Genomic DNA, 14,977 nt, shown 5'->3' with positions numbered 1-14,977 from the left:
CAAGCGTTGCCGATCCATCGATAATGCTACACCTCCGGTCCACTACTGACCGCCGGCAGCGCGGATGCGTAAGTAGAGCTTTGCCTCTTTTGCGCGTCCAACAGGCACAGGGCGCTAGGGTTCCGGCGTAGACTCCCGCGACTTGACGGGTAGGTCGGGCCGTGCGCAAGTACTACGTGGACGCGCGCGCGTAGGATGTTTGAAGCGTTTTCCGTCCCATCTCTCCCGTGATTTATGTTTTGCAGACGCGCGCACGCGCCGAACGGAGGTTGTGTTTTTTTTCTATGGCGGCTAAAAGTCACCGTTCAGGCGGGGGAGACGGAAGATGATTATAGAGTGAAAGCACCGGAATAGGCATCGTCGTTGCCGAATTCGAGAGCCATTCTCGCTGGTCAATGATCACCATGTGCAACTATTTGGAATTCGAGAGCGAGTGTACAAGAGCTAACGAGCGTAGGCGCTCATTGACCATGGAAATCGTCATGCCAGGAACGCGCTTACCGTCCACTCAAGACTAAAATAATGAAGCCTATGCGACTATTCATTGCTCTGTACATTACTTGTACCAATACATTCCGTGACAAACATCCTACGTCATTGCTCTGTGTAGCACTTGTACAGATCGATGCCTTTCGCGACAAAACCTCGTACTTCATCTTAGACCTTCAGCTCCGACCGAACAAGCTCGTACTGGTGCATGATGCGCTTGGCACGCTCCGGTGATCTCGGCTTCAGGTCCATGGGGAACGGCGTCGGCTCGAGGATGACGCTCGAGTTGGTCGCCCGGTCGTCAAAGACGACGTCCTCGCCCGTCAAGGGACACGTTTTGGCCGACAGGTCGAAGCCCCAGACGACCGACGCGCCCGTGACGAAGAGCTCGTAGTCGGCAAGGGACTGGCCGAGGCACATGCGCCTGCCCCAGCCGAACGTGTGCATCCCCTTGCCCTCGCGCAGGTTGGGGTACCGCGACAGCGGCGCCATGTACGTCGGCCAGCCGGGCTCCAGCCAGCGCTCGGGGCGGAAACTCTCCGGGTCGGGGTACTGCTCGGGTACTCGGTTCAGGGCCCTTTTGTGAGGGGAGGAAAATAAGTTAGACACTGTAAAAAGAAGAACGTTCAAACAGCTGGACAGCAAGCAGCAGCGTACCATTCGCATGCGAGCACCACATCATCCTTCTTGATGGTGACGCCGCGATACTCGACGTCTTCCTCGCATCGATGCGGAACACCTAACGTCACGATTTAGTAAAAATTAAAAAAAAAAAGGCCACACATCTTGATTGGATCATGGTTTGCTTTTACCCAAGGGCACTGTCGACCTCCATCGGAGCGACTCCTTGACACAGGCACGCAGAATCGGTAGCCGCTCGTAATCCCCAATCTGCGGCATGTCGTCGCCGCAGACGGCATCAATCTCTTTTTGCGCGCGTCGTTGCCACTCCGGATGCAGACCCATGGCCATGAGAAAGTACTGCACCGGGCCCGCCACCGTGACGACGCCGACCATGGCCTGGAAGCCGAGCATGCAGGCCGCAAAGTCCTCCTCCTCCTCCTCCCCCTCCTCCTTACTGCTCTGCCGCAGGTCCAGGTTTTCGGTCCCGCCCTCGGCAGCGGCCGCCACCTGCGCCAGGTAGCGGTACGACCACGTCGTCTCGGGCAGCGTCCCCTCCCGGAACCGCCTCTTGGCCACCTGCAGGTTCGCCCGCCACCAGCCGCGCATGCCGCGCTCGCGCGCCTCCTCGGACCTGCGCCACGGGTTGTAGCCCACCACGTCGCACAGCGCGTACAGCGGAGTCAGCGCGTTGACAATGGGCCCCGACACGGACATGCGGCGCAGCGTCTCCGTGGCCGCCGCGCCGAAGCGGACGCCCTGCGTCGCGTCGTCCATCGACAGCGTCGCCATGATGCGGCCCGTCAGCGCCCGCGCGTTGTCGTGGAAGCGCGCCGGGTCGACGAGCAGCGTCACCAGGTAGCGCTTCACCTCGCGCTCGACGTGGCCGTGAAAGTTGGCCTGGCTGGCAGACGCCATGGCCGCGTGCACCCATTTTCTCTGGCGTTTCCATGACTCTGTAATGAAAAAATGTCAGTTGCCTCGTGTCCCAGGCTGATGATGACTTGCTTCTTCTTTCTTTCTTCTTCTTCTTCTTCTTCTTCTTCTCTACCCCTGGTCCTGCATACCATTACGGTCCTGAAGAGCGACATAGACGGGGCTCGTTTTATGGTCGAGAAGCGCCCGAATCTGCGTGCGTCCGGAAAAGGAGTTGCCCCTTTTGATGAGCAGCTCTTGCGCCATGCCCTCGTCCGTGACGACGATGAAGCGCAGCCCCATCATCGACGTCTCGTAGATCGGCCCGTACTCATCTGCCCACTCTTTCAACTTGAGCCACATAGCGTGCCTGGGCAGATCATGTACACGGCCCACCAAGGGAAACTGCCTGGGTCCTGGAAACCTTTTGTCATCTTTCGACGTCGATGTCCGGCTGCGCAGAATCGCAAAGAACGAAAGGAGGAGACCAGGAATGGCGACTGCGTAAAAGTACCAGCTGCAGAGCAAAAGTGTCATTGTCGTTGACGGTCCGCCGCTGTTTTCCCCCTCAAAAGCGATGAGCTTCTGCGTAGGATGATCAAGGGAACAAGGGGGTATTTTATGCGCCCGGGCTGTCTAGAAGCTGGGGGATACAATACGATCGGCGGATGACAGCCTCCTTGTGGCAGGTTCTGTCAGACTGGGCCGCCCGGCTGATAAAGGCTCGGCGTCATCACAGCTTACAACCTGGCAGGTCTTGTCTGGCCTTTTTATTATTAGCCAATATGTGCTACTGCAGCCTGGTCGACCAAATTTGCTGGACCCCGTTTATTGACTGTCGCACGTTTGGATTCGCGGGGCGCGGTGCGGGATAAATCAGACATTGAACTAAATAAAAGGGCTGAACTGGCACGACATCATACTACGTACGATTAAAACATGTGATTATTCCTCATTATCCCTCCGAGCATACTTGACGTCCTCGCTCTCCTCCCACTGAAAAAAATTGTCGATAGGCACCCTTATCGCTGTTTTCTCCTTCAAATACCAACTAGGTTCGATCACGACCTCATCTCAAGCATGTAGAAGATGACAAAAATTCTCAACAGATGGACATACAGCAAAAACAATCATAAATTCTGTGTGATTTGCACATTGTGTTGAACAATGGACCATAGCCTTAATAGTGTTGTCACCAAAACGCAGCGCCCGCCCGCCATCAGCATTCCCTCAATTGTTGCAGACTTACTCCTATCGCGCGGGTTAGTATACTGCATTATTATGCGTACTTTGTCGATTCCTTGTTGTTAGCCCATAGAGGCTCAGAATTTGTAAAGGCCACCGATTTCCATTTTAGAGTACCGTCCGGGTTTGGCGATGCATTTGCAGGACGTCAGCCAGGGCGCTTCGCGATGCAAAACAGGGTCCCGCTGTGAATGGAAATGTTTGGCTGCTTCAAAACGCAACGGATCCTTGCCTTGTAGGGCGAACACGTCGTGGCCGAGGAAATCAAAAGCATCGCCAAACTCAGATAGTCCTTCAAAATGGAACTTGGCGGCCTTTGCAAACACAACCTATAAAAATTAACAAGAGTAGATCGCAACAGATCTTCATCATCGAAATGGGAAAATGAGTCAGGGTTTTGAAACATTACCGAAAGCTCGTCTGGGTTGACGATGCGAAGGTGCCTTAGCACACGGCGCAAGGCGTCGTCGCCACCGTCCAGATGCACCGCCCCCAAGATAGCCTCGACGGCTGTGGCCATCATCTTTTTCGAGACAACATAGGTTCCGTCGTTCTTGTTTAGGCAGGAGTCGAGTCCGAGAGCAAAACCTCGTGCCGCGAGATAGTCGTTGCATAAAACCGTGGTACGAATCGAGGTCCATGAATCTACTGATGCTCAGCGAAAGCGCCAAAAAAATATTTTCGGTTACCAAGTTTAACGCCACCTCTGTCAGAGCCTCCATGGTACCAATCTTGGCATAGCATAGCGGACGCGACACTGTCGCCATAAACGGCGAGGCGGTCGTTCTTTGGAAGTATCTTCCTCCGGCCGTCGACGACATAGACCGAGGCAGTAGATCCGGCTCCGTTCAGTGATTCTGCACAGCGCAGCTTGTTGAGGAATGTATGCAGGAGGATCTGCTCACATCCTCTAATGTTCTGTTGAAACCGAGAGTCGAAGTCCATGATGAAACGTTGGTCAGTATCAGTGATTAATGAGTTGTAAATTCTTTGGCAGAAGAACTGTGATTGGGAAAGACGGCTCGTTAAGTGAAAGGGGAGCTCATTATATACTTATTCCTACACTACGCCATATGAGACATCCAACCCTATACAGTGCAGTAACCGTCACGCAGCCACTAGCTGGCACGCATGAAGACGTGAGACAGCTTGAAAGGATATGTATACCAAGTAAGTAAAGTCCCAGCCTCCCTTCGGTATCTGCTCCAAAACGACGCCTTCAGTATGTGGCGTATTCTGTTTTGAATGACTTGTGATTATGGCACCCCAGTTAGGCCCAGAACAGAAATTCAATATACTGTAGTCATTATTACCAACTTTGAATATATAGGATATTTTTTTCAGCCTCGAAAACAGGTCTCCCAGATCAGGCAATCGAATGGCTAGCCCTCGTACCCCAACTAGCCCTGGCTGACGCGTGTTCCGTTCGTTAAGACAGCCAGATTACCATGCACGTCGAAAACAAGGTCAAGCTGTCATGTTTAATCAATTGAGGGCCTCATCTTGACATTCTAGTTGGCCTACCGCTTTGGATAATAGCGATTCCACGAGCTGTTAATATTTCTCAGAATTGACTTACCAAAAAGCTGGCATGGACTCCAAAGCCGCCTACAAGGCTATATAGCCTTGGCCTGCGCCACACTGGGCGTTTCGCAAGGCTCTTGAACAACCCGTCATATAAAGAAAAGAAAAAAACCTCCTCCCGATGCAAAACCGACAAGAAAGATTTAGAAGTAACACAGGGCTCGCACAAATCCTCATCCCTATAACCCATATTCTTTATAAGCCATATCTAGAGGAATGCCGACCGTGACCCGCCAGTCCCGCATCGTCGGCGCGCTGCTCGGCCTCCACGCCGGCGACTCGCTCGGCGCGACCGTCGAGTTCAAGAGCCACGGATACATCAAGGCGACGTACCCGCGCGGCCGTGAGGGCAGCCTCCGGGACATTACCGGCGGCGGCGTCTTCCAGTGGCCGGCGGGCCACGCCACCGACGACACCGACATGACGCGGGCCGTGCTGCTCGCGTACCACGACTGCCTGGCCGGGACCGCCGCCGCCGACCACGACGATGACGTCGCGACGCGAGCAGGCCGCTACTTTCTCAAGTGGCGGGACGGTGACTGGCCGGGCCGTACACCCGGCACGCGACCCGTCGACATGGGCGGCGCCACCGAAGACGGCCTCGCGCGCTTCGCCAGGACGCTCGACCCGGAGAGGGCGGGCGCGGGCCGCGGCCGCGCCGGCAACGGCAGCCTGATGCGGTGCCTGCCGACGGGCCTCTTCCGCGCCGGTGACCCGGAGCGGCTGCTGGCGGAGAGCGTGCGCATCAGCAGCATCACGCACGACGACGCGCTGTGCACCGTCGCGTGCGCCGCGTACAACGCCATCGCCGCGGAGCTCGTGCTCGGCCGGCCGGCCGCCGCCGCCGTCGACGCCGGCATCCTATTGTGCCGGAGACTCGAGCCATCCCAGGGGCAGCCGGATGGTGGCAAGGCAAAGACGACGACGACGCCGTCGTCCGTCCTCAGCGCGCTCAAGCTCGGCACGCAGCTGCGCCTGGAGGGGTTGGCCGAGTTCGGGCCACCGCCGAGCGCCATGCCCGGCGGCTGCAGCGGGTACGTGCTCGACTCGCTGTCCGTGGCCGTGGCCGCGCTGCTCGACCCGCGCTGCCTCGAGGACGTGCTCGTCGACGTGGTGCGCGTCGGCAAGGACACGGATACCAACACCGCCATCGCCGGCGGGCTGCTGGGCGCGCGCGACGGCGAGGATGCAATTCCCAGGAGGTGGGAGGAAAAGTTACAGTTTGGACAAGAGTTCCGCACCATTGCGACGAGTATCATACGAAATCAGCATAAAAAGTAATCTTTCTCTAGCAGACGAGATTGCGTTTTTATATCGCAGACATATTGCCAAGAGCGTCATGACATATCCTGCTTCATCAAGCGTTTAAAAACAAACTAGTAAAATGAAATCAATGATAATCAGGGTCAGAATATCACTTTTCGCTACCGTCCCAACTCCTCTATTCCATGCATGCTTCTATTACAGGCCACCCTTGGCCTTGAGGTCGTCATGCGCCTTCTTCTGTCTATCCCAGTTTTTCTTGTTCTGTTTCTGCTGGCTCTTGGGCACATCACTGCCATCCTTCATCTTAGTCGGCAGCCCCTGCTCGTCCCATGCGCTGTAACGCTCATCTGTTTTGAACATGTCTTCCGGAGGCATCTTGGCTTTTTCACGGGCCTCCTGCTCGGCTTTTTCGCGCGCAATGCGGGCTTCTTCCTTCTTCTTTGCCTTATCAGCAGCAGCGGCAGCCTTTTCCTCACGTGCTGCAATGAGCTCGGCGGCTGGGATAAACTTGATGAGAGAGGGCTGGTTGTCTGGACGATCGTCGAGATAAACACCAAGATTCGTAAAGTCATGATCACGAATGCGGTCGGTCAGGCTGAGTATAGCCTTTTTGACATCAGGAGTTTGCGCGGACACCACGCGGCGGAGTTCGTCACGAAGCTGGGCAGCTACACGAAGATAGGGCAGAGATAACTGCTCAATATCCTTGGAGCCACTTTGGGCAATGGTGTCAAAGTCACTGGTAGGATCCTTGGCAACGAGTGAAGAGATGTTCTCACTATCCAAGGAGAGTCCGTTGACATCAACCTTGACCTTGTCCATCATAGACTTGTAAGGCTCAACCGCAGTCTTGGGATCGACATCATCGGCGATAACAGATGCCCAGCCTAGGCCGTTGTAAGGGGGCTTGGCGTTGGCGTCGAGCCCGAAAATACCAACAACATTGGTGAGCCATCGGGCAATAGCCTCAACGTCAGCGAGGTTGACTTCCTTGTTGTCCTTGAGATATGCGTTGGTGGTGTTCACAAGCTTCAGCATGACGAGCATGGCTCGTGGGGTATCGAAAGAGTTTGAAAGCGCGGCATCGACCTCCGATTTGGCCTGCTCCAGCTCTGTGACGAGAGGCGAGCCGGACTTGTCTGATAGAGACAAGTTCTGGATATTGTTGCTGCCACTAGCCTCGGCGAGCCAGGATTTCGTGTTGGTGAAGAAGTTGCTGATGGTTGACTCCCAGCTGTCGGCCTGGGTGATCATGTCAGGGGAAATTTCGACGCCATCGTTCCACTTGCCCATTAAGAAGACAATACGCATGCGGCGTGCGTTAAAGGTGGTGGCGAGTGCATCCTGAATGGTTTGAAAGTTCTTCAGGGACTTTGACATCTTTGAACCAGCAATGTGCAGATGACCGGTATGTAGAAAGTTGCGGACCCAGGTATGCTCCCCCTTGCCAGGCTCATAGAAGTAAGCTTCACTCTGAGCTAGCTCATTATCGTGGTGGGGAAATGCGAGGTCAACACCGCCTGAGTGAATATCCATCTGCGAGCCGAGAATATCAGAAGCCATGACGGAGCATTCAATGTGCCAGCCTGGACGACCTTCACCCCAGGGGCTGGGCCAGAACGGCTCACCAGGCTTGGACTTCTTCCATAGCGCAAAGTCACCAGGCGACCGCTTGCCACCAAGATTCGTGGAAAGGGCGCCCTCACCCTCCTCTTGCAGGGCCTTGTCGTTCTTGCTGTCGGGCCGGAGTCTGGCGTAGGTGTTGCCCGCTTTTTCAAAGGCAGTGATATCAAAGTAGACAGACCCGTCGGCCTCATATGCGAATCCCTTTTCGACAATACGTTGGACAAAGTCGGCAATTTGAGGAACATATTCGGTGACGCGAGTAATAACGTCCGGGGGCAGAACGTTCAGTGAGTCCAAATCCTGCATGAAAAGGTCCTCCATGGCCTTGGTAAGGTCGGTAAACATGGTCTGGTCGCTAGTATCCACCGTCTCTTTGTACAGAGAGTCGAGGTATGGGAGCAGAATCTCGTCGCAGCCAGGATGGATCTGGCCCGACTTGATAGCTTCAGCAGCTACGTTCATGTTGCCAAGGTGCATCTTGATCTTGGCCTCGGCATCACTGGGCTTCCCTTCTCCAGTCAGTGTTCCCCCTGCGAGAACCTTGGCGTAGGCCGCATCTCTGGCGGCGGGGTAGTTTGACTCGTTGAGGTTCGTTTCGGTCTCGAGCAGCAGAGGCAGGCTTTTCTGCGCGTATGCAACAAAGGCACTCAGACCCAATCGTTTCAACTCTTCATCAGAGTATTGCTTCTTCTTCTCGACGTCGAGGAGTCGCTGCCGTCTCGCTTTGATGATGATCTGGTCTGTGTGAGTCGGCCTGTCCAGCAAAGTGTACATGGCAAGCTCACCTTGTCATCGATATCCGTAATGTTCATGACGTACTTGACATCAAACTTGAAGTAATGCATCAAAATGCGGCGAATAACGTCCGAAGTTACATAGTTGCGCGCGTGGCCCAGATGGCTCTTGTCATAGACTGTCGGCCCGCAGACGTACCAGCTAACCTTGCCGTCTTCCTTGGGAACAAAAGGAACTGGTGCGCCGGGGTACAGCGAGTTGTGCAGCTTGATTGACGCCATAGTGCCAGTCGAGCAGAGTCTGAGTTTATAAAATCGGAGGAGCGTTCGCGGAGGTGAGATTCTAGTAGATCGCGAAACTATGCGCAGGAGATGCATACAGATGGGCGTCACCGAGAACCAGACGCGCAGTCTGAAGCTTATATGCCCACGATATTCAGTTGACTCGAGATCTCACCGTCTAACAAGCGAATCGTGAGTCACCGGCGAAGGCCCAGAGCGAGAAAAGGGAGTGGTTGTGCAGAGAGGATGGAATGACAACGTAGCTTCGAAGATGAGCCACCAAGACAAGTTGTCACAACCTGATCGGAGTCCCTACCTGCCTTTCAGGGCAGCTAATTTTTTGCACCCCGCTTTGCGTGCCCAGCGCTGCCCCTCACTGGGCGTAGAGGAGAGTTGTTACAGCGCTTGAACAGTGGACTAGCGCACCACAGCACAGAGATGCAGCGCCGAGATACAGCACTTACAGGCCGGTGCAGGCGGCCGGCCATCAGGCCTGTGTTTTTAGTGTCCTCGCGGCGTTTCTAGTGGAGGCTACGGGCGGTGGAGTCAACCAACCAGACTTGGGACAATTTTTTTTCTAATTATTTTCGTCGAAATTTTGGCACGAGATAGCGGTTGCAAACTTCAAATCTTGGTGCTCGACACATATCGCACAACTGGTAGCAGGCGCCTACCTACTGTGTTTGACACCATGACTTTCACACCGTCTCCTTTTCTGGAGCCCGGCGACCGTACCAAAGCTGGCTCTCTTGCCATTGTTAGCTTGGCGCGTGAGGACTTCGGCGCCCTCCTACTTGAAGAGTCTTCTGGAGCAGTCGATGGGTATGCAGAAGGAGCAACTTTGAATACAAGATTCGGTTCATTCCCACACTCTACGCTGCTTGATATACCCTGGGGCTCTCAGGTCCGCGCATCCGCAGTAGACACGGGTTCGCGCGGTCGCAAACGTCGCTTGGAGACGACTGACGAAGATACACCGGCCGCGAGCCAAGACGAGAACGGCAAGACGCCAGCAAAAAAAGCGACTGTGGCTAGCAGTGGCTTCATTTACATATTACGCCCCTCCCCAGAGCTCTGGACGAGCAGCTTGCCGCATCGCACACAGGTTGTCTACACACCCGATTACAGCTACATCCTACAACGTATACGAGCTCGTCCCGGCACTAGAATAATAGAGGCCGGGGCCGGAAGTGGTAGTTTTTCGCATGCTTCCGCACGAGCTGTGTACAATGGATACCCCAAAGACGAAACCGATACAAAGGGCAAAGTGTTTAGCTTCGAGTTCAACGAGGATCGGTTCCATAAGATGACGGAGGAGATCAAAAGCCACTTCCTCACGGGCATCGTACAAATACAGCACCGAGATGTATATAGAGACGGCTTTATGGTGGACGGGAAATCGCCAAATGCCACTGCAGTGTTCCTCGATCTGCCAGCTCCGTGGAAAGCTCTGCAGCATCTCTCACGCCGCAGTGGTACTTCGCCTCTGGACCCGACGCAATCAGTCCATATCTGCACATTTTCACCTTGCATTGAGCAAGTATCAAAAACTGTCAACGAGCTGCGAACACTCGGTTGGACTGATGTCGACATGGTAGAAATTTCACATCGCCGCCTCAATGTCACACGTGAGAGGGTCGGGGTCAACCTGCCTAATGAGCGCGGGAATTCACAAACACCGGCTGACGTGCTCGAAGCTGTAACAAAGTTGCGCAAGGTGAATCAGCAGAATAAACAATTTCAAAAAGCACAAACCGCTCAGCATAACAGGAATGTTGCCGAGTCGACAGCCATGGACGTTGACTCATCTGCGGCGGCATCGGAGGCGACGCCCGCGTCAGACAGCAAAGACAAGCTCGCGGGGGATGACGGCCCCGAAAAGCCTTGGATGCAAGGAAGACTAACTCACCGGTCCGAAAGCGATCTCAAGACGCACACGTCGTATCTAGTCTTTGCGGTGCTGCCGCCAGAATGGAGCGAGGAGGACGAGGAGAAGGCGCTGGCCAAGTGGCCGTGTGGCCAGGAGAGCAAGGTCATTGGCAACGTGGATAAACAATCACGCAAACAGGAGAAGAGAGAGCTGCTTGCGTCGCGAACCAAGAAGCGCAAGGCCAAGAGCGAGCCGCTTGACGCGCAGGGCAAGAAATGCAAGACGGAAAATGATACCCAAGCTGAGCCTGAGAGCATGCCAGCTACGAACTAGTGGTGGTAGAAGGCTCGCAAGCATCTTTCAAGCTTCTCGCATGGAGTTTTATCATGTTATAGATTATTGGAAAGCAATTCCCGCTATTTCGTTCTTTTGCAATATAAAAGAGGTGTAGTATTTAAGCGGTGGATAGTGCGCAAAGTTCTCCAACTCGAAGAGCAAATTTTGCCGCATATAGCCGGAAACTGCAGAAGATCATATTCGAGAATAAATTAAAAAATCAGGAGAAGAATTGAGGAGCAAGTAAACCACTTGTCCTATCATTGTTATCCGCTACCTATAGGCTTCACTGGAACCAGCCTCTCTACGGAGTACTTAATTGACATCTGCCACAACATCGCGCCCCGCCAGCCCGCCGGAGATCGGATAAACGTAACCACCGCGAGCAGCTCTCCAGAAGCAAACCGCCAAAAGCTATCGCGGCGCGGGCTGGCGGCACCTCAAATTTCAAGCTCCAGGCAGAACTACCACGCTACAGTTGTATTTTTCATTTCGGTATTTTATTTTACGCGCGTCGCACTCCTACACAATCCCACGACATCCTGCCCAGTATGACTTCGACAATTGGTATTCCTATTAAGCTCCTGAATGAAGCTCAGGTTCGTTTTTTCTGTCCCCGCCGGACCATTGATTGCCCACCGCTTGCTGCCTGTGCCTGGCACGCGCCGCCGCTTGGGCGCATCCGCGTGCACCACTTTGTAAGGGACCAGAGAGAGAGAGTACTGACAGAATATTTCTTCCAGGGTCATATTATTACTCTCGAAATCACGTCCGGTCAGACATACCGCGGCAAGCTTCTCGAAGGTACGGATGCTTCAGCTCTCTACACATGAAACTCGGTTCTTTGGTTGGGGGGGAGGCGAGGGAGACAGGGCCTAGTCGGTGGTCTTCAGAGGGACACTTTTTGCTAACTCTCAATCTTTCCACGCACAGCCGAAGACAACATGAACGTTCAGCTCAAGGACATCACCGTGACGGCCCGCGACGGCCGCGTCTCCCACCTCGACCAGGTCTACATCCGCGGCTCCCACGTGCGCTTCTTCATCGTCCCCGACATGCTCCGCAACGCGCCCATGTTCCGCAGCAGCAATCTCCGTGGTCGTGGTGTCGGCATGGCCCGTGGCCGCGCCACTGTCAGCCGTGCCCGTGCTGGTGGCCGCGGTGGTCGGTAAATCGACATGGGATCAGCTGTCGAAATGAGTGAGGGAAACGGGAGAGGTGCATAAAGCGAGCAACAAAGACGAGGAGAGATGAAGAAGAAGATGAAGCAAAAAACCTTAGAGTGGGAAGCGTGGTTTTGGTGAAGCTTTCATTCCGCCAGACGGTAATACCTGTTCTGTTGCGTTTTATCAGTTTGGGGCGTTTTTACGGTTTGCGTCTTGGGATTTAACGGTTTATCTATGATTCGCTACATTTTTCTCGGTAGGATATAGTCGATTTGGCGCACGCCAGACATGATTATAACAGAATAAAACAAGAAATCATTTTGTAGCTCATATATGGTGCGGTAATGTTGCAACAAAGCTTGAGCAGTTGATGGTGGATGCTAAGATCTAATAGAACAAGAGAAGAATGTGATATGATACATGCCAAAATAGCCGAGTCGGGACTGCAGACCAATTTTGTCGACGTGGACGTCTCACCTGAGACGAGAAAGAAGGTCCTCCGCTCTAGTTACAAGCTCCTTGGCCTTTTGAAGCTCCTCTGCCTGCCCTGGGGCGAGTGAATGTTGGGCAATCAGAGCCTCCGAGACGCTCTCCTCGACGGCACGTACCGCCTTGCGGCCCTCTTCACGAACGTCGCCCTCCCAGAATCGGCGCGCAGTCTCCCACTTTTTCTGCATGCGACCCAGGCTGTAGACGATGCCCAGCGCCGCAACAGCGCCCGCTTCATAGACGCCCGCGGTGAACGAGGACACGTAGAGCATGCCCGCCACCGTCGTCGCAATCGTCGAGGTACCGAGGGACTGCACCAGCAGACGCTGGGCGAGGGCCTGCAGCGCGGGAACAGTCTCGTCCTGCAGGTAGCGTCGCGTAAAGGCAATGTGGCCGGGCCACTTGGGAAGCGCCGTCCTGGTCGGCCCGGCGGCGGGCGAGTCTGGAAGCTCCGAGACAGGCTGCGGATACGTGGGCGGCCCGCCGCGCAGCTCCGCGATGCGGCCCGTCAGGTACACAAGCTCGCGCTCTGCCGTCGGGAGGAACCGCTGGCTCAGAATGTCGCTGGTGAGCATGCCCACGTCGTCGACACGCCAGAAGAGCTTCCACCAGCCGAGCTTGCGCCAGCGCCGTCCCGTGAATGCGAGGTCGAGTTCATCCTGGAGCTCGCTGTGAGCTTGGCGCGCCCATTCGGAAAGCCCGCTGTGCAGTCCCGTGGCGTCGTCTAGGGGGGTCTTGGACGCAAGCGTCTTGGAGACAATGATGGACTCTTCAGCCTGGAGCGCCGATCGGGCGTTGTCGAGGAGTGCTGCCAGCAACTGCTTGACAGCTGGCTTCGTAGCAGCAGCAACATCATCAGTCTTGAGGCCAGCTTTGAGCCAGGTGGTCAGGGCTGGTAGCTTGCTCGCAAACCAGAGACGCTCGTACTGCATGGCATTTTGCGGCCCCTCGCGGAAGAGACGAACTCCGTCTTCAGCTTGGGCTATGTCAATGACGTGGAAGGGCGCGTGCAGCTCCTCCCCAGCAAAACCCTTTATGTCGACAGCAGCTGCAATGGCCCCGCCACTCTCAGCAGCCGGTAGCGACGCAAGTCCTACTGCACCCATGAGGCCATCTGCCACAATCAATGCTTGGTGAACTGGGGCAGGGGTCTGAGCAACTCGGCCGTCCGCGGATCGAGTGGCTACCGAGGGCACCAGTGCGGCGTTCTCTAGATGCTCTATGGATGGTTGGGCGGCCAGGGCAGAAGCTTCCACGTCCATCAGCAAAAACTCCAGGCCCAACGCATTGTAGTCGGGTGATGAGATGTGAAGTCGCTGAATCGTGTTGTCCTTGGCCACGTCGATGTTGGATTCGTCCAGGTGCGGGCCCGCGCTGACTCTCACGACGAGCGGTTTTGTCAGATCGTAGGCATCGAGCTGCGTCTCCCACTCCTGCTTGTCCTGCAGTGGATCACTGAGTATCGCCCTCAGAACGCGCTTGGCTGTCAGGCCAGCGCTCGATCCGTTGGCGAGCCCGAGGATGGCGACGCGGACAGCTTCCTCGCCGGCTGCCTGACGCAGGCCCTGGAGGGCGAGCTGCAGCCGGGAGAGGTTGAAGAGCTGCGGAGAGTGGCTTTGCAGCTGCACGAGCGTCTGCTCAAGCTCCGCGCGCACACTGCCCGCCGGCGGCGGCGGCGGCGGCGCCCCCGTCGACAGGCTCTGTCGTCGGTCGTGCAGGTTCGGTCGTATTGGCGCGTTGTTTCTCGCCCTTCCGGTAGGGATCGGCCCGGCGCCGGACATGGAGCAAATGGCGCAGACCTGCCTCTTTGCCGCGGCGTGGCGCGCCAATGCCACGGCGCGGAGGGCGCACCCGCGCGATCGCACCAGAGACGGTTTCGGCGACATGTTTTTTGTGCCGTGCAGCTCTGCGGTTCAGCGCTGCGGTGATTGCAGCTCTGCTGGGGGACAGACAATTTTCGGTGGATCGCGCCGGGAAGCTTTGATGCTTTGTACTGCCGGCAAAGGTGCGGCAAATTGCGTGGGCGAGCGCAGCTCAGTAATGAGCAGAACCAGCGATAGAGTGACCAAATTTCAAGGCATGTGAGCTCTTTCCATGAATTTTTCTTTTGTTTCTTCTTCTGGGTATGTCTGAAACATTAGACACTGGAACTGCCTTTGATGCCGATGCCCATGGTGTTGTTATGTGATAGCTTCCATTACCTTCAGCAGAAGGAGCCAAACAACTGCATGATGAATGCATACTTTAGTAGATTCGCAAGGAAACCTAAAAAAAAAAAATAAGTAAATAAAAATGCCTTGCGTACATTACATGAGATGCGCGGCGAAACGGTCAATTCACTGCCTGTCCGCAGT

The 14,977-nt window shown here is 55.2% G+C and overlaps 7 protein-coding genes across 7 annotated transcripts; 3 read left to right on the top strand and 4 right to left on the bottom strand.

Annotated features, from left to right (window-relative positions):
* Nucleotides 1-657: 657 nt before the first annotated feature.
* V2A60_000796 (uncharacterized protein) lies at nt 658-2,388 on the bottom strand (the record flags this gene model as incomplete). Its single annotated transcript, XM_083252163.1, has 4 exons — nt 658-1,066; nt 1,147-1,228; nt 1,302-2,066; nt 2,178-2,388. 4 exons carry the CDS (start codon nt 2,386-2,388, stop codon nt 658-660), a joined length of 1,467 nt encoding a protein of 488 aa, XP_083108289.1.
* A 959-nt stretch (nt 2,389-3,347) lies between these two features.
* On the bottom strand, nt 3,348-4,215 carry V2A60_000795 (uncharacterized protein; the record flags this gene model as incomplete). The annotated part of the gene is made up of 3 exons (XM_083252162.1): nt 3,348-3,599; nt 3,680-3,915; nt 3,975-4,215. 3 exons carry the CDS (start codon nt 4,213-4,215, stop codon nt 3,348-3,350), a joined length of 729 nt encoding a protein of 242 aa, XP_083108288.1.
* An 855-nt stretch (nt 4,216-5,070) lies between these two features.
* V2A60_000794 (ADP-ribosylglycohydrolase family protein) lies at nt 5,071-6,135 on the top strand (the record flags this gene model as incomplete). The annotated part of the gene is made up of 1 exon (XM_083252161.1): nt 5,071-6,135. One exon carries the CDS (start codon nt 5,071-5,073, stop codon nt 6,133-6,135), a length of 1,065 nt encoding a protein of 354 aa, XP_083108287.1.
* Nucleotides 6,136-6,315: 180 nt separating this feature from the next.
* V2A60_000793 (cysteine--tRNA ligase) lies at nt 6,316-8,762 on the bottom strand (the record flags this gene model as incomplete). The annotated part of the gene is made up of 2 exons (XM_083252160.1): nt 6,316-8,481; nt 8,532-8,762. 2 exons carry the CDS (start codon nt 8,760-8,762, stop codon nt 6,316-6,318), a joined length of 2,397 nt encoding a protein of 798 aa, XP_083108286.1.
* A 691-nt stretch (nt 8,763-9,453) lies between these two features.
* Nucleotides 9,454-10,965, top strand: V2A60_000792 (tRNA 1-methyladenosine methyltransferase subunit GCD14; the record flags this gene model as incomplete). Its single annotated transcript, XM_083252159.1, has 1 exon — nt 9,454-10,965. The coding sequence occupies one exon, from the start codon at nt 9,454-9,456 to the stop codon at nt 10,963-10,965; it is 1,512 nt and encodes a 503-aa protein (XP_083108285.1).
* A 554-nt stretch (nt 10,966-11,519) lies between these two features.
* V2A60_000791 (uncharacterized protein) lies at nt 11,520-12,140 on the top strand (the record flags this gene model as incomplete). The annotated part of the gene is made up of 3 exons (XM_083252158.1): nt 11,520-11,567; nt 11,712-11,772; nt 11,902-12,140. 3 exons carry the CDS (start codon nt 11,520-11,522, stop codon nt 12,138-12,140), a joined length of 348 nt encoding a protein of 115 aa, XP_083108284.1.
* A 467-nt stretch (nt 12,141-12,607) lies between these two features.
* Nucleotides 12,608-14,509, bottom strand: V2A60_000790 (uncharacterized protein; the record flags this gene model as incomplete). The annotated part of the gene is made up of 1 exon (XM_083252157.1): nt 12,608-14,509. The coding sequence occupies one exon, from the start codon at nt 14,507-14,509 to the stop codon at nt 12,608-12,610; it is 1,902 nt and encodes a 633-aa protein (XP_083108283.1).
* Nucleotides 14,510-14,977: the final 468 nt, after the last annotated feature.

Source organism: Cordyceps javanica, chromosome 1, assembly GCF_051103115.1.
Source record: "Cordyceps javanica chromosome 1, complete sequence".
Lineage (NCBI taxonomy): Eukaryota > Fungi > Ascomycota > Sordariomycetes > Hypocreales > Cordycipitaceae > Cordyceps > Cordyceps javanica.
This window is presented reverse-complemented; position numbering and strand designations above follow the sequence as displayed.